Genomic DNA, 27,035 nt, shown 5'->3' on the forward strand with positions numbered 1-27,035 from the left:
CATGGGCGTGTAGACATGGCTGTGTGCAGCAAAACCATCCCGAGAAGTAAACACTTATTTGTTAAAAAACAACCCTTGTCACCGGTGTTTGGACCCGGGGATATGGAGGTCCACCTCGCCGGCAAATAAATCAAAATCGCCTAATACGTGGTGAGTATCCAGAAAATTAAAATAGGCCTTTTTTTTCTTCGTACGAATTAAAATGTAGCCAAACATTGGGGAGCTAGCTAGCGTTTGACAAGCTAGCCATGAGAACATCAGGTAATGTGACGCTTCACTGTCTCTACCAACCTTTATTTTCATGTATTGTTAAAACACGAGTCTGTTGAATAATGAAAGGGATATTTTATTTCACGTCGCAACTGTTGTCTTGTAATGGAGAACCTTCCTGGGATTAGCAGACACAGGCTTTTCCTAAAACAGGACAGCAAATATGAAGCATGTCATCGAGGATTTGCTGTCAAACATTTGATGTTCAGTTAAATCCTTTACTATTAGTATTCAAATGTCGAATCAATGTGCATTTATTCCGGATTTAAGTGCAAAGCAGTGGAATTTGGTTTTTCGTGGAGCTCTGAACGTTATCAGGACAGATATATTAGGAATGTGTGGAAGATTTCCTAGAAGAATTTATTTGTATGAAAGTATAAACAATATTATCCGACAGGTCTTGTACAGATGATTCCAGGGAAGTATTATCTTCCTGTGGTAAATATTAAGAAAGTTATGGTTATTAAATACATTTTCAAAATAACCTACTTAATGTTTACCCCATTTTAAAAAGGTTCATATTATCAGAAAGCTTGCTAAACAAAGAAACTGGAAAAATGAGGTTTCATTGTGTGAAAATGATTTGAATAATTTATAATCAATTTTGTCTTTCAGAATATGCATTAAAAAAGGCAAATAATATCTCAGACTGAGCAAACGTGCAATATATTGTTTAGAGTACAGTAATGGAAACATAACTCACAGTTACAGTGTATTTTTTATTTATTTAATTCATGACATTAGCGTTGGAAGTGACAGAAACTGTCTGTTATAACAAAAGTCTCAGTGATTATGTAACAAAATTAGTAAATGTTAAATAGGAAATATTTAAAAAAAAATACATTTCATCATGTAAATGTGTACTATAATGACACCATAGTAGACATTGTTTATTGATTTAACTGTAAACTAAATTCTGCAAAGACGGCAAAAAAAATTGTTTTCATCCGGATCATGGAACTGATGGGCAGGATATTTTAGGTGGCATGGGAGTCCTTCCATCCGTTCTATTTATTTTTTTGTGGATCTGGTCTGGTTCTCATAGCCAGTAGTAAATCAGAATAGTTTCCAGTGAGGGTTGGACTCATGGCTGCCCTTTATCCCCGATTCCGAAATTTTACAGACAGAATTTCTAGATGCAGCCAGGCTACTCAGGGGGTCCGGTTTGGTGGGCTATGGATTGGCTCACTGCTTTATTTTTTCAGATGAGGTGGTCCTGTCGGCCTCATCAGACCATGGCTTCCAGCTGGAAGGGTTTGCAACTAAGTTTGAAGTGACAGGGATGAGAATCAGCACCTCCAAATCAGAGTCCATGGTTTTCAATCGGAATAAGGTGTAGAGTCCTTTCCAGGTTGGGGATGAGATACTGCCCCAAGTGAAGAAGTTCATTTATCTTGGGGTCTTGTTCACGAGCGAATGAAAAATGAAGCTTGCAGTTGGCGGGCGGTGTAAGCAGTTATCCGGGGGGCTTCACCACTTGGTTGTGGTTAATAGTGAGCTAAGCAAAAAGGCAGAGCTCTCTGTGTACCAGTCGATCTATGTCCCTACCCTCACGTATGGTCATGGTTGAGGGGGGGGGTTCTGAATCTCTGGTTTTTAGTTCTGTAGTAAGTCGAATTTTAAAGTAAAAAAAGGCACTCGAATCAATTTAAGAGACAATCAAATCACAATAGTTGCCCTTTTCAGGTTTGTCTTTTGATACCTATGGTTGGAAAAAACACAAACGTTTTTTGGTTCACTCGCTGTGCACACATCAGATTTCGAGGAAGGTCATGCTCTATTTCTTTGGAATCTAATGCTGGTATCGCATGATCAAAACAATTCAAGATCTTTGTTTTGTCTCCCACATATGATTCTAGTGAAACACATTCTTGTTCCATGCCCGTGTTTATCTTTCAGTTTGAGAAACGTGACCAGTCACGTTATTTATATGTAAAGATATACGACTGCATGTTTGGTACAAAGATGGCGTTCACATTGCAAGCGTGGATCATTCCCGTAACTTAGTTTAAAACGAAATGTATGGGTTAGTGTGCCTATTTGTATGCCCGTTAGTGTATTTAAAAGCATGTGATGCTGCATCTGCTCCGAGGCACATGTGTGAACGACTGTGAATAATGGTGCCCAGAGAGGAAGGGTCTTGGTTTCAACACACATTTCCCAAATGACTTAAATGTTACAAGTGTGGTGGCAGGTGTTCATTCATCAAATTTTCCTTGGACCCCACCTCTTTTCTTTAGCTCCCCAAATCACCTCCCCCCCCACTTCTCTCAAAAAAAAACAACAAGAGGACCCTCCTCCCAAAATGTGTTGCCCCTCCCCCTCCCCATTTGCTTGTCTGCTCATTGGCAACCGGGCAGATGATGCGAGGACTTCCACATCCTTCTGCTCCATGTGTGATGATCGGTAACTACGGCGTGTCACCGGTGTGTGACCGAAGATCGGGGAATATAACATCGGGATGGGCTCGTAGGGGGGCGAACCCCACGAGGCTTTATCCCCATCACGGGGAGGGGATGTCGACCTGAATGCGGCTCCGGTCGGGCAGCCTGGTCATCCTCCTCCTCCTCCTCCTCCTCCCGTCGTCTCTCCACCTCCTCCGTGCAGCTAATCCTTGCTGACACAACACACAAAGGACTAAAAACACCGGCGGCATCCTCCGGCAGGGCGACGCGCTCATCCTCGGCGCCTGTACGTTTGCTAATGTATATATCGCCGGCCTCCTCCCCCCTCCGTCCCCGCCTCCCCCGCCTCGGCCGGTTCATTCAAGGAGCACACACCAACGTTGTAGCCCGAGGAGACGTTTTTTTAAAAATATAAACGTAAGCTGGTACCATCTGATGCCTTTTATGTAGTAGAAGGTACGACTTGTTTACTGTTCTTCCATGTTTGACACATTTTCTTTTCTAACCTGCAAAAGGTTGTGGCCATTTTTTTTCCTACCGTGTTTGTGGTGGTCTTTCTAGTATCAGATGATATTCATGCATGCATGCCTCACTTTGTGACTGAAAGAAGAGCATGCCGTACCTTCTGATGTCAGTTTGATCTTTAAATAGAAGATGTACTACTGTGAGGCTGGTGTAGTCGGAGCCTCATGCTAGTGGTTCCAGTCTAAATGCAGTACTTCAGAAATGGTCGTGTAATCGACCAACACACTTTTCCCACAAATGTTCGCTGTACTAAGAAAAACTATTTACAAGCTGAGTGCTCTCTTTTATGAATTTCAAAATTGATATTTATTCCATGTCTATATCAGGTAAGGACCATCAAACTGTGTCCTATAGTCATGATTACAGTGGTGTAGTTTAGCTCGGTTATTATCATATATTCACATTAATTTAAAATATAAAGACGAACATATTACAAGCAATATCACCACTGATGGTGAAAAACTAATTCTGACAGAAGACATTGTAAAACCATTATAATAACTTGCATACTACGAATTCGATTAGAACATGTTCGACCTGATCTGTTGATACCCGTTTTCCAACAAGAGCTTTTTAGTCTCAGAGCCATAGACCATGTTTAAATATTTCTTCTTCCGTCTTGTAACTTGTTGAACATGTTCTTTGGCATGTGCTTTTGTCACTTAACATGCTCCTCCTTGTTGTGTTTTTTTTTAAGGCTTCCAAAAGCACAGGATGACATGAGAAATACAAAATACTCCTGTTATGTTGCCAGAATGTGCTTCAGTCTGACTACTTTTAAACTCAAATAATGAAGGTTTTTACTATAAGGTTCTATATTTTTTATCCTTGGATATTAGTATGTTGGTTTAGGTGCAAAAAGTCCACTTGAGTTTGCCTTATAGGTTTGTTCATAACATCTCGCTTGATTTTTGATATATAGTTTGTCCAGATTTGGTGGCTTTATAATGTCGTAAATGGCTGGATTTACAGTAAAATACGCCAATTTCTTGTTCTCTTGATTGTTTTAAAGTACTACTAATTTCAATGTCTTTAAGAAGTAATGATGAAAATGGTAAAATTCAAAGATAATACCATTTAGAACGGACAACATCTGGGCTCTTGTTTTTGTGTGTCTTGTGCTGATTTCACAAGTGATAATGAGAAAAAGTGACTGAAGTCTAATTTGAGGTTTCTACCCACAAGGGATCTAAACGATCAAAGAATCCTCCGGCTGTCGACAAGTCTTGTGACAATTTGACTTTACTATCCTGAGATATGGTTCATCAACTCTAGGCTATCTTATACTCTGTGATGAACTCGTGTGAATGCGAGCTGCTCTTTGTCTGTCACTGTACCACAAAGGGTGTTTTTTTTTAAAAGAAAGATAAGGCATCAGGCTAGTCTGGTCCTTGAGCAACATCTGTGACACAAAAAGCCCGCCTAGCAGGGGAGGAGGTATAAAACCCAAAATGTTCCAAAACAAAGAGCAAAGTTCACAGCAAAAACAAATACGAAGGATGTACTGCAGATCTTTCTCTGGGGACCGTTCAGTGGTTCACCGCTTTTGACATTGTCTGCTTGTCATATCCTGGAATTTAATAACTTGGATGGACACGCAGAATTTAGTTGAACATGTTTAAAAATGGATTCAAGATCCTGGGCAGTGAGTATGCTTTTAATTTAAAGTTGTTAAGTTGTAGTTGTGATGACTGTTGGAGATGAAGTTAAAATAATTTGAGTTACTATCGAGTTTGCATTCACTAATGGATCATTGATGAAGTGAAATGTCACCTACTGTGTAGGGTATTTGTAAACGTTTTATTTGCTCAGACTGAACTCATGGAGCCAGTTTCTGACAAGCTCCAGTTCCAACTTTCTTCTACTCATTTTGATGATTAACACAGATTTGTGTTCTCTCCTGTTACCCATGATTGAATCACACACTTTACACAAAATGTGTTTTTATAAATTAAGTTATATATACCCATATAGTATTACATTTAGAATTTAAAATCGCATACATATGCAGGTGGTTTATTAATCGATGTTGATTATGGTTCTTTTTTTTAAATGGCAATAATTGTTTGGTTTATTTATTTACAATGTTTAAAATATAAGGAATATTGATTATTGATTAATTAATTGATCAAATTGAATAGTACTTAAAAATAAACATAAAAAAAAATGTTCTTTTCTTTTTACAATGTGCCAGTTAAGGTATGTCTCTCTAAATTTAGTTAAGGCAAAAACTGGAAAAAGTCCCATACAAAGAAATATATTTTAGCACATTAACTATTGCCTACTTGTTTATATTTGATTTCTCATTACCAGTAATGTTTAACTCATCTTTTATGGGTTTTTTTGGCAACTTGAAGGTCTTTGACTTATTTTTAAATTCCGACATAAAGGTTCTCTGTTGTCCAAATCAGTCTTGGTCTGGCTTTCCTGCCTCCTCAATAGAATACATTCCTTTGAGTTTAAACCGCGGAGCATCTTTATCAGATAAAGAGTGTAACGCGTGACATAGCTGTCACTTGACTGTCACGCATCACGTGACATAGCTGTAACATGACGTGTGAGCGTTCTTGTTGAAACATCTTATCTTCAATCGCAATCTACTAATGATTTGATTCATTGAAATCTGCAGGTTTTATCTTGCTCTGTAGGCCATGAGTTAAAAAACATTATAATGATTATAGATAATTGATTAGTGGTCAATCTCATTTTCATTGTCTTTTTCTTCAGCACTCCCGCGTTTAAATGTAGTTAATTGATGTAGTTTATCTCATAATTCAATTGCCATTTCATGTATGTCCCCTCATATTGAACCTCTTTCTGAGAAAAGAGATAATTTCGGCTTGTTGTGTGCATTACAGTGTTTACCTTCGTGCTGCGTTTGTTCGCCGGCCCGGTTGTTTGTGTGGCACAGGTTGACTTTGTGTCCACAAATTGGCCCTTAGCAGTGCGTGTATGACGGAAGCGAGTCCATCTGCTATTGGCGGCGCCGAGCGGTAATCCTGCTCCTCTTATTAGCACTCGGCTGTAGATCGGCAGAGAAGTTCCAACAACACAGGTGGCGTGGTCAAGGCCACAATCTACTGCTCTTGAAGTGAGTCTATACTTGACCGACCACCTCTGGAACGGCAGGACACGATCCTCAGTTGAACCATGGTTCCATATACTCTTTAGTTTTAGGAATTGAAAACCAAAAAAAAAGTGATCAGATTAGATTTCGTGACTGCCCGTCTATTTGCGTCTGATTAAGATCGGTCTAGACTTGTACCCCTCCCGTCGGTGAAATCCCGAATTGGCCCTTTGTTGACCTGCGACCTTGTCAGATTTACTAGATAATGCTTGAATATCTTAAGCTTCGTCACCTCATGCTTTCCAAATTACCCGTCTTACTTTTCCACTTGTGCAAACATGTATTGTGCGTCGACTGAACCCTCTGAACTGGACTGTGTGTCCTGAACTTTATTTGAACTTAATAAATATTTTAACGACATTAAATGTTTTAATTGCGAAAAACATAAGACAGTTAAATAAAGACTATTTGCTTAACTAATTATTATTAAAATGATTGTTTTAATTTTTTAAGTCTATAATATTGATTCATCGGGTAAATAATCTTTTCTCAGTGGTGTTTGAAAAATAGTCTTTCTTTTTTCTAGTTAGACTTTCTAAAAACTTTTGGACTTTGAATGTTTTTTTTTTAATGGATTAAGAGTATCTCCAGTATCACTCATATCTTTGACAGTGTTTCTGCTGAATATTTACACAAGTGCTTGTGATTTTGCAACCGAAGAACCGGCTCAGATCAGTTTGATTGATTTTTTTTTTTTTTTTCCGTTGACTCTTTTTTTTTTTTTTTCGTCTGACTCTGACATGTTTTTAATGATCAGTATGTCTGCATGGATAAGAACATTACCTTAAGTTTCATTCTGTCATCCAAATTAGAGCAATGTTATTATACGATAATTCAATAACATGACATATTATTTAAAAGAAAAAGTGTTTCTTACATTTCAATGAAGGTTTTGAAATAACATTTTACCATAGCTCTCGTAGTCTTTGGGCTGGAAATTGAAAAACAATCCTAATTGTGGGTTGCTTTTCGACTTATCTCACCAAAAATATTGTTCTGCTTTTATATAGTTATATTGACCCACATCTAATGAGAAAATTCACCATAAAGAGTCCTCCGATGAAGACTTTCCTCAGCATATCCATGCTTTCTTTTCAAAACCTTTGGTGAATATAGTGGATATTGTACTGTTTTGTTCTTCCCCCCCATTTACCCTTTCTTAATCTCTGACTCTACAGTTAGCCCAGATCTGCTTCTGGAAACCCCCCTAGTTCCACCACTTCCTGCCGTATCATCAGCAATCATCAGTGCTGCTCCTCACAAGACCCGGAGGCGCAGCAGCACCGGGAACAAACCCCAACCGCCGCGATCCATCCCCAAGCCAGGTCGGATCAGGGCAAACATGGAGGTGGGCATGCGAGTGGTGCGGGGTCTGGACTGGAAGTGGGGAAACCAGGACGACAGCGAGGGTCACGTGGGAACGGTGGTGGAAATCGGCCGGCAAGGGAGCACCACCACGCCAGACAAGACCGTGGTGGTGCAGTGGGACAGCGGCACACGGACAAATTATCGGACCGGGTACCAGGGAGCCTTCGACCTGCTGCTGTATGACAATGCTCAAATAGGTAAGCTCTATATTTATAAGAATATATTTAGTATTTAATTATCTAACAGATTTATGGGGAGATATTTGTTTTCTGTGAAACCAAAGTTAGTTTCCCCCGAAGAGATGTTGCTCAATAACAAATGTTTTCTTACTCATTTTAGGAATTTTTTGGGTACATATTCACAAACGGATTCAATTTGTATCCTCGTTTTCAGTGATCGTTTTGATGATGTCATCAAATTCTGAAACTCATTTAATTGTGTTAACATTGAAAGTCCTTTTTTTTCAACATTTTCCAATGGCAGTGACTACAAAGAAAAATTAAGAAAGACGCACACAAAATTGCAGAATTGTTTATAATGGTTACCACAAATAATTTGGTAAGCTCTTAAGTGCTACATTCTTCTATGAGCACTTATAGAAACTGTGAGAAAGAAAGATCCTTAGAGTCGCTTGTAGCTCAAGAAACTCGTTCTGTAAGAAGGAAATGTAAGATCGAGCTGACACACTCTTAACAGCCTTCTTGGTAACCAAATGCTCAGTGATCATATCCTCTACATTTCTAAATAATAAACAAAGCTCATAGAAACTGTATCTTAGCTGAACCCGTCCTAAGAGCCTTCTTTTGTACTTAAGAAGGATTGAATCTGGCAAACCAGGCCAAGTTCACAATATAATTTTTGTGTCAAACTAAAGAATATGTGAAAAAAAGAAAACAAAAAAACCCCAAGACCGGAACAGATGATGAGTATTTTCTTCATTCAAAGTGCCATTTTAATGCTTGAGAGAACGGCCGTTAGGTTAATGAAGTGGAAGAATAGATGTGATGGGATGCTGAAGGGTGTGAGAGCCATAAGGTTTTTTTTTTTTCAGGCAGTTATTGCTTAATTTAGAGCACATGCCATGTTGGTGACCCTCTGATTTTAGAAGCATCTTAAGGATGTGCCATATGCTCGCTCTTGCTTACACGATCCATTAATTTTGACCCATCATTTTCTCCCGTTCTTTTTCCCTTCAGGCGTTCGCCACTCAAACATAATCTGCGACAGTTGCAAGAAGCATGGAATCATGGGAATGCGATGGAAGTGCAAAGTGTGCTTCGACTATGACCTGTGCACACAGTGTTACATGAACAACAAACACGACCTCAGCCATGCTTTTGAGAGATATGAAACAGCCCATTCTCAACCGTAAGTCACCTTCAGCATTTTTATTTGGCTTCTGTCTGGTATTTAAATCCTTAAAAACCTCACAAGTATGTTTCCGCTAATTAACCTTCATTAGACTTTTTTTTCCCATTACACAGGTTCTTTAATATTAGAGCTTTAAGTCAATTAACTTTCTCCATGTGTGTACTATTTGTCATTCCTTTTTGTGTCTGTGGGGTCTAATCTGGTGATATATCCGGCTATCTTGGGGTTCGTGCTTAAGAACCTTCACTCATGCGGTTCAGTGTTGATGCCGTCTTTCACTGAGCCAAAGTCCTTCTTACAACATACGGCTGGATAAACGTCCTACGTTGAACTTTCCAGGAGTAAACAGCTTTTCATTGAATACCGTCGCCGAAAACAAAGCATTTGCCAAGCTGTTTATCTCCGAGTGAGCGGGATAACTGGGGTCAAAAGGCCTAAGGTTGTTTCAAGTATTTCAACCTGTTTCTAATTTTAACTAATCATTTTCACAATGTTTGTAATGGACAACAGAAAGCTCATCTCAGCTTTTTATTTTTGTTAAAATGCAGAAAAATCGAGGCATTTGTTGTCTATTTTTGGCGTTCAGGTTTAACCCCTGTACTCCTCGAGTTTTCTCTTCAGGCCTAGACTTCCACGTAAAGGTCGCGCTTTAGGTGGTTTGACTCAAAATGAATGTCAAAGGTTGGGAGATGACTTGAATTTGCATTCATTGCACAAACAAGTTTGACATCTTGGCTGATAACATGATGAAAATGCCAATGCTAATCGGTCCAAAGGGGGCTAAACTCGTTTTTTTACTCCCGGAAAACCATTTTAACTCACTGTATTCCTGATGTTTCATTGTGTTTGCTGCCACTTGATGATTGTTTTAGGTTACGAAACCAGCTACTGGTGTTTATTATGAAGTGGGAGCACTTGCTAAAATAGTATTCCCTATTTATATATATGCAAAGCCTTTACACAGCCGCCTCGGCTACCTTCGTAAATGCCTAGTGAGTTGTTACTCGTGTCCCTTTTGTCTCTACATTTACTGGCGTCTGCTCTCCCAGCTCTTATGCTTCATTTCACGGCAAAGCTCCCAGCTGCTTTGGGCACTGTCTGAATGTCAGCAGGATGCCCTGTTCTCATTTTAACAAGGTGATATGTATGACCCAGATTCCTTCGTACTGCCATCGTTGTTTATTTCACTTTGGTCTGCTGGCCCTCTGTCTTGTACTGGTTACATGGAGAAATATTAATAATAAAATAACGATGCATATTATGTTAGTTCCAAGCCAGAATAACAAGCAATAAAACGGTCCAAGTACTATCATTTAATTCTAATGTGTCATCCTGACACACCTCCTAGAACTTGTAAAATAATTTAGTTTGTCTTGATAGTATCTGCTGGTGTGCTTGTGCCTGGACTTTCCACAGAACTGCAATATTAATCACTAAATTAAATGTGACAATCTTCGTATTCAGGTGCAAAACGTTCTTTTTGTTCCACAGACTCTTGTGCAGTCATGGGGTGTGCTGGGGTTTTTTCAAGAGTTATATTAAGGCTCTTTTCTTCTGAAAATGTGGCTTGTTTTCGATTTGCTGTAGAAAACTTCTGTCTGTAGGCAATAACTTTGTGTCCTGACCGGCACAACTGGAGTGAATCGATGCTGTCATTAATGGAATTAAATGATAAGAGGCTCATGTTGAAGCTTCATGATAATGGTGTGAGGATCGGATCAGATGTTCTGCACATGAGGGTTCCCTGTAATTATAATAGATTTAACTGGATTAGCATGTGTACTTTTCTAAGCGTGTGCATAAACATAACATTTTATCTTCCTGGCCTGCCACAGGCACTGAATGTGTCTTTTTTCATGGCCCATTTTAAATGTTTAGATGGGATTCAGTAACCTTGGACCCAACTGGTTTTATGATAATAATAAAGTGATGTGTCTATTTATGTTCGCTGTAATTTAAGTGGTCATAAATCAAAGCATTTCATTAGGAAAAGGACTCAAATGTTCCTTGTCTCTGACATTAAACGCATTGGAAATTAAATTAAAAAGCAACAACTCTAAGTTTAGTATTCATTTTGCTGTCTCGCAGGGTTCCTGCCTTTTAAGCCACATAGTCTTAGTGTGAAAGTTAATCCTGAGCTACCTTTCCATTCTCCAAGTAACCAGAATTCAAGTACATCCAAGTTTCTAGCACTGATGTGTTTAGACTTGATGTGATGTTTAAATATAGATGACAGATTTGCTCACTGACACACCAGTATTTATAGTTCAATAGCATATTAAAGACTCCCTAATGCTATTGCTGTGACTCGGAGTGTTTGGCCGGCGACACATGTACATGCTGCTTAGAGCATATGTTTGGAACATATGTTTATGACATGGATGGTATGTAGCTGGTTAATCAGCTCGTCGTCACACAAACAACCCTCACGCAGTTCTTTAGAACCTACCAGGTCAGAGTGCTTAATCCTTCCTTTGCACATCAAGCAACACGTCCGTGGCTCAACTGTTCTCATATCCAGCCTTGTTGATGGTCTTGTACAAAACTAGATCTGAACATCTATTCAATTTTCTGTAACATTTAAATTTCTTTCTTTACAGTTCCATGTAAATCCCTATTCTGAGCTAAAAAAGACAGTTTGAGTGGGTTACTCTGGTATGGCGTGTCAAATAAAACGTGTCTTTTAATACCTATTCTTAAACCAAGCAGTGACGGCCTTATGACCTTACCCTTGTGCGTGTGGTTGTAGGACTCGTGCCTTGTTTCTGTCTGGAAGAACGGTGACATTTGGCCTGGTAGGATTAGGATTCTTGATCCCTTGTTGTGTGCCAATTTGGAGAAACGTGTCATGTTTTCATAACAAACCGAATAGGGTCACTTTATATCCGCTATTGCTGTTTAAAAATATGGTACATTTTGAGTAGGGAGGTTGATAAAATCTTAACCTACTTGTGTTTAAATCCAGGAGGTAGGACACTTTAATTTGTGTGATGATACATTAACACGTTGTTGTTCAAAGTTCCAAAAAGAAAATAGAATTGTTAATCAGAGTATATAGAGCAATGACTGCATTCCTGAAGTTTTGCCCCAGAGTGACCTGCTTTCTGACAGCTCTAAAGTTCATGGGATTAGGCTCAAAGCCCTGTTTTCAGATGAGTGCTCTTCTCAGTTCAGACCTCCGAGCTCAGTCTCGCACAGATCCTTGCTGTGACTTGTCCCTGAGAACCAAGTGGTCTGGATTCAGGATGAGAAAAATTGATACAATGGCATGAGATCAGAAAAGATTTAGACCTGAGGCTTCAAAGACCGATGGCTTTAAAGTCTGAGAGCTTCAATCCGCAAACCTCTTTCTTATCATTTTTTGGACACTGGGAATAATTTGTTTGGTATGGACGACTGCTTTTGACTTTTATGAAGGAATTATGGGAATAGCTAGCTCCTTTGCTCCAAGATCTGATCAAATCTTTACCATAAGGTAAGGTATGTGTGATTTATTGATCCTTTCTCTCTGTTGCGGTTGTTCGGAATACATTATCTTTCAAAGCCTTTTTGGAAATGATATTAGCTATTAGTGTTTACATTATATTATTATCAATGCTGTGGATTTGAAGAACAGAATCCATTCTGGTTTTAACATTTAATACTTCTCTGATAAACAAGTTACATATACGTCTTTCAGGAACTACATATTTCTACTCAATGGTTCCCATGAGGCTAATTAGTAACATTTTAAGGATGTTTTTATCTATAGTCTTCACCCCTGAAAGTTTGTGTTGTTTAAAACCAGCGTTTCTTGTACAGTGGTGTTGGCCTTTAATGAATTTCTCCTCCCTTTGCATTCCCATGACTTCCGACTTATGTGTGTGGAGACTGTCTTCTCTGACTCGTGACAGCAGGGAGTATATATGTGTTGCTTTTAACAGCCTCTTCATGCTCTCACCACAGAGTCAGTTTGGCACCGAGGCAGAACCTTCCAAGGATCATCCTGAAAGGAATCTTCCAGGGTGTAAAAGTGGTCCGTGGGCCCGACTGGGACTGGGGTAACCAAGACGGTAAGTTGCATGTGCACGTGGCCGCTCTCCTGACTAACCTGGCGCTGCACAGCAGGCCCACCCACTGCCTCTTTTGCCGAAGGAGCTTTTTCTTTTCCTCACCTGCATCCCATAACAATCCAGCCTCACATCTCATTAACCCCAGAAACTGTTGGTTTATAATGTGTCTGCACCTACATGGTTATGTGTGACTCATGCATGTCTGCTGTACAGATGTGCTTGTTTGTGTTCTTTGTTTTGTTTAATTTTGTTTGTTTTTTTTTAAACGGAGGGAAGAAGGATCTAAGAGGTTTTATTTGGACCAAAATGAGAAATGGCAATGCATGAACTGTAGGTGAAAGAAATCCTATAATAAATCAGTCTGAGGGTTGTCTTTGCCTCTGAAAATAGAAGCATTCTATTTTCTGGGATGGAGCGAATGAGTCAAAATGTCCTTTGGGTGCCTTTGAAATCAATGCTCTGGGCTTCATGAGCTTAAATGGTTCGTGCAGGAGAGTAATGAAGACCAACTAAGCATGCTCAGAATCTCCAACATCAAATGAGTTTTGTTACACAGACTGATCGTTTACACCATTGTGTGGACATACAAGTTGCTTTCTATGTTCGTCTATGTAATCTTTTTTTGCTTGATCATCTAGATATCATTGTTATCTGTGTAGTGCTTGATTAAATCGTCTCTCACATTAATCAATAATCATTCTTCCCGTCTCCTGCATACACTGTCGTTCCCTTGACAACTAACTCCTGATTGTATTTGCTATTAACGCTTCCTTTCCGTCTCCCTCGTATCACATGAACAAACGTGCATATTTGTGTGTATTCATCTGTGTGTAGGCGGGGAGGGTAAGGTTGGGAAGGTAGTGGACATTCGTGGCTGGGACACAGAATCTGGACGCAGCGTGGCCAGTGTTACATGGTCCAATGGAACCACAAATGTCTACCGAATGGGGCACAAGGGAAAGGTAGACCTGAAGTATGTGTCGGACGGGCAGGGAGGCTTCTACTACAAAGACCACCTACCGAAGCTTGGTAAGCAACTTGTTTGTCTACTCCATATATATACTATATAGACATCATTTAGAATGGAGAAGGAAAAGTGGAATACGTTTAATTTTCTATTCAAATAATGATTTCTTAATGTCGTCTCTTGCTCATCCAGGTGAACATGCGGAGCTGCAGCGACAGGAGAGTGCTGACGGCCATTCCTTTCAGCAGGGTGACAAAGTCAAATGTCTTTTGGAGGTTGACATTTTAAGACAGATGCAGGAAGGTCACGGAGGGTGGAACCCCAAAATGGCAGAGGTATGCAATTGTAGAACGGATTTGTCTCATGTTTTTTAAGCCCCGGTTATGAGCAGAGTGCGTTTAAGCTAAACTGGGGGTAGCTAATATTTATGTATAAGTGGCTCAGATGGAGCTCTGTTCAACAGAGTGAAAGAAAACCGAGCGTACAACCTAAATTATAACTGCTTAAGGGAACATTCAGGTCATGGACGTGCAACAGAAAATCTCTGCGTTAAGCCTTTTTTTATTATTTGCAGTACATCTGTCGGATTGGGACGGTTCACAGAATCACTGACAGAGGAGATGTCAGAGTTCAATACAGCAACAATATCCGTTGGACTTTTCACCCAGGGGCCCTAACTAAAGTGCGTTTGTAGCCAATGTAAATAATGATCGGGATGTTCCGTTTAAACTAACGATGTGTGTTTTTGTATATTACATCCTATAGGTTAACACTTTTGCAGTCGGTGAGCTCGTCAGAGTTCTGGAGGACATGGATAGTGTGAAGAGACTACAAGCTGGGCATGGAGAGTGGACAGACAGCATGACGCCTGTATGCTTCTTTGGCTTAAGAACACATTTGATTTAAATAAATATATATATTTTGAAGTTGAAATGATATAAAATTGTATTAAAACCTTATCTAATAAAGAGTTTTAGCTAACTTTAAAAATAAAAAGGTGTGAAAATAACAATGTAATAATGATTATTTAGTTTAAACATGCAACTAACTGTCTCTTCAGGTGCTCGGCCAGGTTGGAAAGGTGCTAAAAGTATACGCCGACGGGGACCTTCGAGTGGCGTTTGCTGGTCAGACGTGGACATTTAACCCTGCGTGCCTCTCGGCACAGCCTGTCGAGGTGGATGCCAACCTCATGACGGCAGAGGATCCCAGCGAATCTGGAAGTAAGGCTTCGGCAGGGACGAGTGAGCTCACTTTTTTTTTTTTCATCTTTTATTTAGGGATATGGCTTTTTCTCATTACATTCTTGATTTACTTTTCTTTCAGCTTCATCTCTTTATTTTCTTTCAGCAAGTCACGAGAAATGCATGCATTTATTTTTTTTCCATGTTTCTCAATATTCGGTTGACCATGATTCGCTTTCATAATTATTCTGGTGGGTTGTTACGTGATGATCACGATGCATCAAAGGACATTTTGACTCATTCCTGTGCTTTCATTCTACACTCTGTGATCAATCTAATTCATCTTTCCCCTTTTTTTTTTTTGAAACACAAAAATGGCCTCCCAAAAATATACATTTTCCTTCTTGTCTTTCTAGGTACTGTCATTTCCGTGCTGGAGAAGCTGCTGTCTCAGTCGACGGAACAGGACAATCCAAGCCGCCTGGTTATCGAGGCGGCACACGGCAGTGCCAACAAAGTGCGGGAGTTGCTCCAAAAGCATCCAGACAAGGTGAGACCAGCTCAAGTCTTACCTATAATAGCTTTAAGACAGAACTTCAGTCTGGTTGGGTTTTGAAGATATCAAACTCACAAGAGTAAGAATATATCGATTGAGAAAGTGTCACACAGACATATTTACGCATGAGGGGAAGACACGTGAGTGTCTTGAGTAGCGCTCCCATGATAAACAAGGGGATTATTCATTATTGCGGTGACGAATGTCGTCGGTGTCGGGCTTATTTCCAGGCAGTGTGGATTAGACTCCGGTAGTGCCAGGTCTCCTGCTGTAGCCGCTGATTCTGTAAACCACATTCCCAAAAGGTGGATATCAAGAACCAGGGCAAGACTGCGCTGCAGGTAGCAGCTCATCAAGGACACATGGAGGTGGTGAAGGCTCTTCTCCAGGCCAACAGCTCCATCGAAGTCAAGGATGAAGACGGGGACGCGGCACTGCATTACACGGCTTTCGGGTGAGACGTCACACACTCCCTCTCTAAATGATGCATGGAGCTTCTTATGCTACGTAAAAAGTGATTATCCATTTGAAAAATTAAGCATTTAATCATTTCAGTAATAAACCCCTTGTGTGAGGAAAACATGATTATATATTTAATAAATATATTTGATTTTTATAAATATATTTGATGTAAAAATGTTTTAAAAGTACAGCTATTACCTTAATGGTTACTTGATCAAATTGTAATATATAATTTTTAATTTTTTTCATAAAGTAATCAGGCAGAAATCGCACGAGTGCTGTTGAGCAAGGGGGCGAATGTCAACCTTCTCAACAACTCTATGTGCACGGCGCTCCACATTGCTGTCAACAAGGGCTTCGCTGAAGTGGTGAAGGTTCTGACGGAACATTCTGCTGACGTCAATCTCCAGGTGAGAGTTAGTCACAGTCGGTTGACATTTCTTCATCATTTCTCCATTGGAAGTCATCGTGCTCGGCTTTTTAATAGGTCCGACATTTTAATAGGTCCATCAGGTCCAGCAGTAAGGAACATAGAGCTGGGTAATAATGTGATGAATAACTTAATTTAGTCGTGTGTGAATGTAGTGGTGGGACTACTTCATCATTGTCAGTCAGTTAGAACTTCAAATTAACCACTTTGGAAAATAAAATGAGTCGGTTTTATTTCATATGCTTGCTAAGGCGCTAAAGTCACTAATGAACATCTGAAATACAAAAAAAAAAAGGGACTTTGTTTTCAACATGGTAACTATAATAAAGCTTTTTTTGTCAAGAAATGTAATTCAAGTTTGGTGTCTCATTGGGATTAAGAGCCTAAACTAATTGTTTTATTAAAAACTCACTCACTATAAAACGTCTCTTTTCTGGCAGGATTCATACGGGGACACGCCGCTCCATGACGCCATTGCTAAAGACTTTCGAAACATCATTGAGATCCTGGTGCTGGTTCCCAACATCGATTTTACCCAGCAGAACCACAGAGGATTCAATCTGCTCCACCACGCTGCACTTAAAGGAAACAAACTGTAAGTATATTTCAAGACCTTCTCAACGGTTCAAAGCCTTATATAACCGTCAGTTTGTTTTCGATTCTGTTTATTGTCAGAATGTTTATATCTTTCATCTATTTTCTATCAAAGTTTCATCATTATCCCTTCACATGGCAGATAATGTGACCACTATTCCTTTGGACATCTTAACATTGAGACCTAACATTTATAACATGGATTCCAGTAGTAGTTTAAAGCTGTATTAATCCTTATAAACTGGGAGATTAATCTTTCTTTAAGGAGTTATTTTTGAATATGAATCATGTTTTATGACTCAATCTTGAAAGCCTTTTTTAATGTATTCATTTTTCTTCATGTCCATTTGAGTTCGTCTTTGAGTGTTTAACTAAAACATTAATTGCGTACTGGGGGAAAATATTGTTTTTTGTTGTTGATGATGGCAAATATTTTACACGTATTACCTCAACTGCTAAAAATGTTTTCACCTGGGTGTGAGAGTATATTTAATTGTTACCTAATTTTTACCGCTTTTGTCAAAATCAAGGTACTATATTGAATTAAAACTGACGGACCATGTCATTGTCCAGAGCTGTGAGGTTCCTCAGGGCTTTCATGACCTCATTTTCATTTGGAGAGCCATATTATGCGCAGATGGAAAATCTTATTTTAACTTATTACATATATCTCATATAAGCTTGTTTCCTTTATAAAATTATTTAAGCTTCTAAATCTTACACTTGTTTTACTTGAATAATTGTTGCACTATTTTATTCTTAGCATTACTTCTATTACTGACTGATCCCCTGCTGTTTGTTTTTGAGACAGTGCATGTTATATTCTCATGCCACTCTCTCCCAGCACAGCTCAGGGGGGCAGGAAACCCTGGGAATCACTTTTCTAGAAAATATTCTCGATTCCAAAACAAGGAGCAGAAAAAAAAAGTTGGCTTGCAGTCACTGCCGTGTAAGTGGGAAGGCAACCGCAGTCCATGATTATTTAGTTAACGTCTGATCTGCTCTGGCAAGTGTCATATGTGTGCTGCTTGAGGTTTCTGCTGCTCTCCACAGACTCCGTTTAGCCTCCAGTGAGCTGCTCTGCTAGAGACAAAATAGAATTTAGGTGTCACAGGAACCGCTTGGTTCACCAGTTCACTTGTTATCGGCACCATAAAGCAGTCCAGGAGCCGTTTCAAGTGTTATATTTTCCACCTATAGGAACTAATCGCTATCGTTTTAATCCATATTTCATTTAATTCACTAATTAAAGTGACAATGCCGTCCAGATGTCGGTCTCTCTTCGGCTGTCGTAGCTCGGAGAAATGAAATTCAATCACGATCTGTTTGTCGTACTATTTATTTATTGTGAGGAAATGGAAAATGGAGGCTAGAGGCCAAGTGCGCTTCTGGGAAAGAAGGGGGGGAAAGGCGAGCTGCCAGATCTTAGTGGGGCCAAAAGAGATAAATGGATGAACGGATGGATTGTCTGTTCGCTGTGTTTTGACGAAAAGCAGAAATTATTGGCCAGCGAGTCACTGTCAGCTGATTTCTCTGGCTCACCGAAAAAATGTTTCTATCTCTAATTTTCCACCTTCCTTGGGCAGTGTGAACTCAGTTGCTCACTTTATGTACAAAGCATTTTTATTGTCCTTTAAGAAACCGTAACAATCAAAATCTTATAAGATTGTTTCACTGTTTAATTTTAACTTTTATAATTGTAATTATATAATAAATAAATACAATCAAAATTGATTATATTTTGCATAAATTGGTAGAAATATTTATCCAAATGCGGTTTTATGGTAATGTCTCTTATTATTTAATTGTTATATTCTTTAATGTCACCACAACAAATTCAAGTTGTGCTTATCAACGCTGGCAACAAAAGTTTTCTGATTCTGAAATAAAAATGTCATGCTTTTAAATACAATGAATTCAGACAAAATACACTTTTAATAAACAAATTCTTAAGGAAACTAGTTTGCAGAATTGATGAACCATGTTTGGTTCCTCTTGATAAAATCCCCCTTTGTGGGTTTTTTCTGGAAATATACGTGATTAGGGAATTAACACAGTCTAAGTTTACTTCCTAAAAGTTACACAAGCTCTGATGGATTGAGTCTGTTTCGTAAGACAAACATGGAGGTTGATGAGTCGATTTTCTCCGCATCTTAAAGCAATACTTGATGACTCCAGACAACACGGGTTCCCAAATCGCAAACATGACCGCAGGAGGTAAAACAATGTCGTTCCTCCGAGTCTCCGCTAATGTGTCGAGAGCGATGCCTCCCTCCAGAGGTCCACATCAAGTTAACACACACTCTGACACGCACAGCTGCATTGCAGGTATCAATGACCTCCAGCTGTGTCTCCCTGTCAGCCTTCTTCGTAATTATGCAACTCGGTGATGTGGACCATGTGAAAGTACATGTGACATCTCTGCGCCACTGCGGCTTTCGATCCGGCACATAACGTATGTTCTGTCGCCTGATTGGCTTCTAATGATGAGGTTCATCTTGTTTACTGTTTCCTGAGTTCCCCTGTGCAAAAGGTAAATTCCTTATTTGTAAAACAATTAAATGATTTGATGAGATTACAACATCCAGCAAACAGGATCTGGTTCAGATGGTTCCGTTTTTCAAAGACCAACTTCTGCTTTTTGTCACGTTCAAAGTCCCTGACGCTGGATAACATCAACTCTGGTTTTGACACATTTATAGTTTATCATCTGTTGCTCTGCATTCCATGTGTGTGTAAAATATCTCCAGAACGAGCCATAGACTGTTTAGAAGAAAAGCAAAACGTTTTAATTACCATGTTTTTTTGGCACGCTCACGTTCTCTCGAGGTTTGTGAATGATTCGCCGGATGTTCTCCTCTAATGTTGCAGAGCCACGGAGAAGATCCTGGGCCGTGCACGGCAGCTCGTCGACGTCAAGAAGGAGGACGGCTTCTCCGCTCTGCACCTGGCTTCCCTCAACAACCACAGAGACGTCGCAGAGATCCTCATCAAGGAGGTACGGAAATAAAGATGTATATTTTTTTGTTTTGGTGCTGATTATTCTGACTTTGTAGTAAAATGTTGTAGAACCATTTGCACATAAAGAGACAAATTGGGTTCAATTATCTAATGAAAAATTATATGTACATGAGAATCAGAAGCAGAAACTTTTATTGCCAGTTTTGCAAACACAACATGGGATTTTGTCTGTGGTAAATAGGTTAGGTAGAACTTTATTGATCCCTCAGGAGGTCTCCTTTGGGAAATTGTTTTTTTTTCCAAATTATCCACAGCAAATACTGCAATTTTTCATAAAAAATAAATAAAATAAGAACAAGAACAAAGAGAAAGAACAAGATGATACAGTTAAAGTCTAAAGATAAAGAACATACATAGATCAAAGGATACAAAGAATAACATAGAATAGAACATCAAGATACTTTTACTCCACTCCTGCCCCCGAACTCAGAATTGTACAATTTAATAGCCCAAGGAATGAGTGAGTCCTTGAGTCTATTTGTCTTGCACCTGGGAAGGAGCATTCGTGCCACTTTTCTATAGAAAATATGACGATACACTTACTTAATTTGTTGTTTAAACATTTAAAATGTCTGAATCTTTTATTTCTTCCATTTTAAACCATCATTTATTTTCTTTCAATTTCCCGAACGAATCTAAAAACGCGTTCTCTTCCACAGGGTCGCTGCGACCTGAACATCCGCAACAACCGTAACCAGACTCCGCTCCAGCTGGCGGTGACGCAAGGCCACACCGAGCTGGTCCTGCTGCTGGTGGCGGAGGGCGCCGACGTCAACATGGAGGACGAAGACGGGGACACGGCCATGCACGTGGCCCTGCTGCGCCCACAGCTGGCCAACGTCATCCTCAGCCCGTCGGTGGGGACGAGCAGCTCGGAGGAGGGCGGCGGCGGCGGCGGCGGCGAGGGCTGTTCGGCCACGACGCTCTACTGCAGGGTGAGGGTTGAATAAAAGAGTTAAGAAGTCATGTTGGGCGGAAATGTTGCACACTTCGGAGTTATCTGTTCCTTTATAGCAGGGGTGGGCAATTACATTTCTTCAAGGGCCACATTAAATTCTGTGAATGTTGTAAGGGGCCGTCAGGAAAAAGAAAGACGAGAAAATCCCTTAAAAAAGGACGAGCGTCATTAGGCCGTGACATTTATTAAGCTAAATAAGCTGCAATTTTATTCTTGTATGAGTTTTTTTCAAAAAATTTCTTCAACTAACTTTAAATATTTTGAGGGATTAAAATATACTCAAAAAAGTATACACAAAAAGGAGGGAAAAGGTAAATAAGTGTTGTAAATGAATAATAAATACAAAATACACTTTTTAATGCATTAGAACCATTTATACACGATCATACTTTGACATTACAAGGGCCGCATAAATACAGTCAAAGGGCCGCATGTGGCCCCCGGGCCACACTTTGCCCAGGTCTGCTTTATAGAGTTATAGATAAAAATATATGTTCATTTTAATGTAGCGACTGGAGATATTTTAATGTTTTTTACTGCGTCATTTTGGCCGAAAATGAAGACGACAAGCATTAGTTTATGAATCCAAAAAATTGTTTTACAGAAAAGAATCACAACCTTAGTCATGAGCACGAGTAGAAAATGAGGCTGAATTTTGGGTGAACTTTACTCTAAAATGAATCCCAACTAAAGCTGAAAACTTGCTCAAACTAAATGAGGTTTACTCGATGGCTCCACAGTGATTCTTCCCAAGTGTGTCGAGGTAAAAGTGGCTAAATAGAGGAAGTGTAAATATAGACTAATGAGGTGTCAAAAGGAGAAAGAAGGCTAAATAAAGACGTTCGGAACAATAGGAAGTGGTGTCGGATCCTCAATCAAAGCTAGGCAGAGTGGGAAGAAGAAGAAAGGAGGATTTGTTTGGTTTCCAGGAGGTCAGAGCAGAGCAACAGAGTCGGTTAAGCCTTTAATTTAATTTTATTGAATCAGGGAGGAAACTGCAAACACTAAACTAAGGTCAGGAATGTGGACGTATTTACTCAGTTTCTGACTTGATTCAGGACTGGAGTGGAACGGCACCTACGAGTGGCTGAAGAGAACTTTTTGTCGATGTGTTCCATCTTCTTCAAAGTCCTTATGTTGAGAACTGTCGAGTAGGGCAACGGTTTAAGGACGTATTAAAACACAATAGTGTTTTTGTGTTGGACAGATGCTACACATATTAACACCGGGCTTTGTTCCAGTTTCAAGAGTTTAATGTCCATCCGAGCACAGATGAAGAATGTTCCTTTCGGTCTACGTGACCACAAACACTTCTGCTCCACTTGAAATACGGGCGCGAGGCCAAGACAACGCACACGTTACGAGCCAAGAGCTGTTTATGTGTCGTCAGCTGACATTATCAGAGGAATTCTTCGGCGCTGATTAGTTTTTCTCTGTAGAACAGACACTTCAGCAGCGTCGGCCACTTTTGACAAGATATTTAGAAATCAGAAATTCTTTAAAAATGCATATTTCATATAGTTTTTTCAATAAAAAATGTGTATTTTGCAATCTATTTTTCTAAGCCATATGTATTAGTCATGTTATTGTTTTATTATTACATTTTTAAATCTTTATTTCCTATTGTTTTTTTTTTTTCACAGCTGAGCGCCTCGGGTCTTCTCGGGACCACCGAGTTAAGCGTCGGCGCGGCAATCGCCTGTTTCCTAGCACAAGAGGGCGCCGACATCAACTACGCCAACCACAAAGGCAAAAGTCCTCTGGACCTGGTGGCGGACAGCAGCATGCAGCATCTCATCAAGGGTTTCTCTGAGAAGCACAGGTCCGAACAGTTCCCCGGCGTGAAACTGCCGTGAGTCCACGAGCCTCTCATGATCATTCGCTCTCGCAGGTTGCAGCGTCTCCAGGCCATCACCAGCGGACAAGGCCTGAGCAGCAGCAGCATGCGACGGGTCCACACCACGCCCAACACCATGACCAACCTGGTGCTGCCCACGCCGCCCGGGCCCAGTGAATGCCTCATCTGCTCCGAGCTGGCGCTGCTCGTCCTCTTCAGCCCCTGTCAGCACAGCGTGGCGTGTGAAGGTGAGATCGATGACTCAGTCCACAACTTTGAGGCTCCATTCATGTGTTTATTATTGGACTCTGATCTCATCACCGATGATTTCCTCTTCACAGAATGCGCCCACAGAATGAAAAAATGCATCAAATGCCAAGTCACAATCACCAAGAAGATTCGACAAGGTAAATGAAATGCCTCCGATACTCGTGTGTGTAAAGAGGCTGTTATTTCACTTATCTTACTTTAAAATAATGGGGGAGTAAGTACTGAGAGATTCCTGTAAAAGTACAAGTTAATGAACCAGACAAAAAAAATGGAATCAAGTAAAAGAAGAAATTGTGTTGATTTCAAGTGTTTGCGCCACAATTCATTGGAAACCAATTCTGAAAAGCCCATTTAAAACATTTTGTTACAGGTTTGATTTTAAGTTTACTGAACTATAATAACAAAAATAAAGAGTAAAATGAACAGAATATTATTATATTGTTTACTGGTAGTTTAAAGTCAAATTGTTAATATTATCATGTCATTATCTTTTTTCTTTCTTTATAAATTGTGAGACTTGAGTAGCTGTTTGTGTATCTTATTTATTATTATATATACATTAAGTAAACATTTAAGGGAAACTAACGTCAAAAAGATTTCCTGACTCACTCGCATGTTTCAAATGTCTTCAAAAGTCTTTCTCTCCAAGATGCTGTAAGTCCCTCATCATGACCATGTTTTAAAGTCCATTATGACGTAATAATGGCTTCACTCGCTGTAATCACACCTCGCTTTGTTTATACAACGAGTTCCTTGAAGGTTGAGACTTCCTGGATCAATGATCTGTAGACAAACCTTGATGTTTGACCAATCACAGCGGATTGGGTGTGGTTTTGGCATGACCCGATTTCATCTCCAGAAAAACTAAGTTTTAAAAACATTTTCTAATGTATATATTTAATTTAAGAGTTTTGTACAAACAAATGCATACTGATGAGTACAATAGAGTCAAACATCTATTTAAAAGACACTTAAATCAACACATTAGTTGAACTTTAAATTAACAAGCACCGAACCAACCTAAACTACTTAACAATTGACTTTATTGCCCACAAGAAAACTGAAACGGTGGCACCAGAACACAATTCTTAGCGCCTCAACCTCCCGTCTCTCCGACCACCAGATCAAACGGAGGTGGACTGCAGCCCGAGCACGGAGAACTCCGAGCAGCACAACCTGCTGGAGCAGCTCAAGTCTCGCTTCCGGCAGATGGAGGAGCGGATCACCTGCCCCATCTGCATAGACAACCAAATCAAGCTGGTCTTCCAGTGCGGACACGCCTCCTGCATCGACTGCAGCGCCGCGCTCAAGACCTGCCCCATCTGCCGCCAGACCATCCGCGAGCGCATCCAGTTGTTCGTCTGACCCGCCAACCCTCCCGCTTCCAAAAAACACATTGTGGCTTTTTTTAACGGTGAGAAAAAAGGTTTTTTTTCCGATTGAAAGAGCAGCCGGTCGTCTTCACTCCCCCGCCCTCCTGATATGTGTCCCAACTTTTTGCTGCTTTAAGTGGATGTCTGTTACCCATCATCCTCTCTGGTCGTCCGCGTTTACACGGCTGCAACAGGAAGTCGCCGACTACATCTGCTCTCATTCGTATCGATCCAGTACTAATCAGTGTTAGTCTACCGAGGGAGTGTTTGTTCTAGCTACACCTCTATATATCCCCCTCCAACGGCCTGTACGCAGGGGAAGTACACTATATATGCATGAGAATATGCATACTGAAAAAAAAAAGCCGAAAAACAATTGGTGATCTGTCCCTTTGTTTTTTTTTAAATCGGTTCAGATTATATTCGTTTGTGTTTTTCAAAATGCACCGACCCGTGTCGTTTTTTTTATTTATGTGTGAGTTGGTTGTTACTTAGCGAAATCCACGAGCATCCGTTTTTTTTTCTTCTCATCTTCTTCACCCCCAAAGCCTACGAGGTCTGTGCATCATTTGTCAATTCAATACGTGATCTATCGATGATGCATTCAAGTGCTAGTAAGCTTCTTTTTTTTTTTTTTTGACACGTTTAAAAGTCCATTTCGGCGAGTAGGAAGCAAAGGCCTCTGGGATCTGATTCAGTGGGGATTTATCCAAATTTAAGAAGGTTTTGATTGAAAGAATATACTTTAAAAAAAAGTTCCGGTGTTTCTACATTTACTGGATCAGTTCTCACTTTTCAGTCGGATGTTGAATGAAAGACACAGACCACACATCCTCTACTCAGGGTATCAAATCATTCAAAGCACTTGTGATATCCATGAAAGATTGAAAAAAAAAAAAAGAAACCAACACGTAAGCTTAAATGTCGCTTCGCTGTAGAGCTTAAAAAAAAAAATCTATTTCTGGTTTACCTTCCCCCGAATCTCGCTTTCATTGTTCAAATGAATGTTTCTGCAATTCAGGTTCAGGCAACAAAAGCTGACGACGAACAAGAGGAGCAGCAGTGAGTTTACTGTCTGACAGGCCTGCTGTTTGTTTACTGGCAGAGGAGGAGGTTGTTTTTTTTCGTTGTTATTTATCCACCAGATGTATTGTAATATATATATTCATAGACATAGAATCAGAAGGGCAAAAAACACCTTGTCGTCACGTCGCTACTACGGTCGTCCAGTCCATCTCCTCGCCGATTGTACATCGTTTTGTTATTTATCTGTTTGGTGTGTTTTCTTGAAGGGCTTTTAAATACAAGAGAAAACAATTTTAATCTTTTTTTTTTTTCTTTGCTGAACTGAAATTCAGAAGCAGGAGTTGTTGTTGTTGTTGTTTTTATTTTTATCCCATATTCTGGGAGAGCCAATGTTACATATGTGAATGTCGGGGGGAGGGGAAGTGATCCTGTCTCACTCCGCCTTTTTATCCACGGTGAATAACAACAGGAGGACGAGTTCATGAAGAGGTTTACAGGGAACGGATCAGATTTACGTCAGTGCCATAATGTGTGAGGATCGTGCACAGAACATTGAAATTTAATGTTTATTTTTATATCATCTTGGCCAACAGTGAAGTCCACCACTAACACCGTTTGTTATACTAGAGTTTTGAACCACCTAAAGACTCAAAACCCACCTCCTCCCCAACTTTGGTATTTTACGCTGCCGTCACCATTTGAAGCACATGAAAGGATATAACTTTGTTGTCGCTAATCTGGATGGATTTACAGTCATTTCCTGTGTCTCCAGCTGTTTTCTCTCAATTTGATCATTTCGGTTGAAACCAAATTAGAATTTAAAGTGAAAGTGTTTTTTGTGTTTCATTTTTGGCCAAGATGACGAGTTCGAGTGTAGTCTTGTGAACACGTTCATCGACATTTAATCCAGAAAAACAAAGCTTTGTTTAAAGAGATTAAACAAGTTGACGGTCGTCAATCTGTGTTTTGAGTTGCTGGGTTTGCAGGCCAAGGCAATAATTATTGTTAATATTCACATTTTAAATTGTTCTCCCCAGAAAGGAGGAGCGAGTAGACGGGAAGTGATTTATGTATAATAATGATTAAAAAAAAAAAGACTATAAAAGCAGCAAATGTTACTCCTGTACAGTTCAGCTCTCGGAGTTTGTCGGCCTTACTGTCCATTCTTCTGTTCTCTTTTTCTGTTTTATTCTGTACAAAAATATTTTGCAATAAATATTGAACTTTTTTCTAAGGAAA

General features: G+C 39.8%; 1 protein-coding gene across 4 annotated transcripts; it reads left to right on the top strand.

The window, feature by feature from the left end:
- On the top strand, positions 1 to 27,035 carry mib2 (MIB E3 ubiquitin protein ligase 2). 4 transcript variants are annotated; one of them, XM_087781690.1, is made up of 19 exons: positions 1 to 150; positions 7,506 to 7,892; positions 8,892 to 9,063; positions 13,012 to 13,118; positions 13,953 to 14,147; positions 14,278 to 14,420; positions 14,660 to 14,767; positions 14,851 to 14,955; positions 15,146 to 15,329; positions 15,686 to 15,819; positions 16,131 to 16,279; positions 16,541 to 16,697; positions 17,158 to 17,312; positions 20,183 to 20,309; positions 20,992 to 21,267; positions 22,934 to 23,112; positions 23,182 to 23,375; positions 23,469 to 23,534; positions 24,521 to 27,035. In XM_087781690.1, the coding sequence occupies exons 2-19, from the start codon at positions 7,670 to 7,672 to the stop codon at positions 24,760 to 24,762; spliced, it is 2,916 nt and encodes a 971-aa protein (XP_087637816.1). In that variant the 5' UTR covers positions 1 to 150; positions 7,506 to 7,669; the 3' UTR covers positions 24,763 to 27,035. The 4 variants fall into 4 exon arrangements, with proteins under 4 accessions (XP_087637816.1, XP_087637814.1, XP_087637815.1 ...); XM_087781688.1 differs by lacking the exon at positions 1 to 150 and adding an exon at positions 4,677 to 4,845; XM_087781689.1 differs by lacking the exon at positions 1 to 150 and adding an exon at positions 4,678 to 4,845 and having other exon boundaries at positions 15,146 to 15,308.

This window comes from Callionymus lyra, chromosome 19, assembly GCF_982586985.1.
Source record: "Callionymus lyra chromosome 19, fCalLyr1.hap1.1, whole genome shotgun sequence".
Taxonomy (NCBI): Eukaryota; Metazoa; Chordata; class Actinopteri; order Syngnathiformes; family Callionymidae; genus Callionymus; species Callionymus lyra.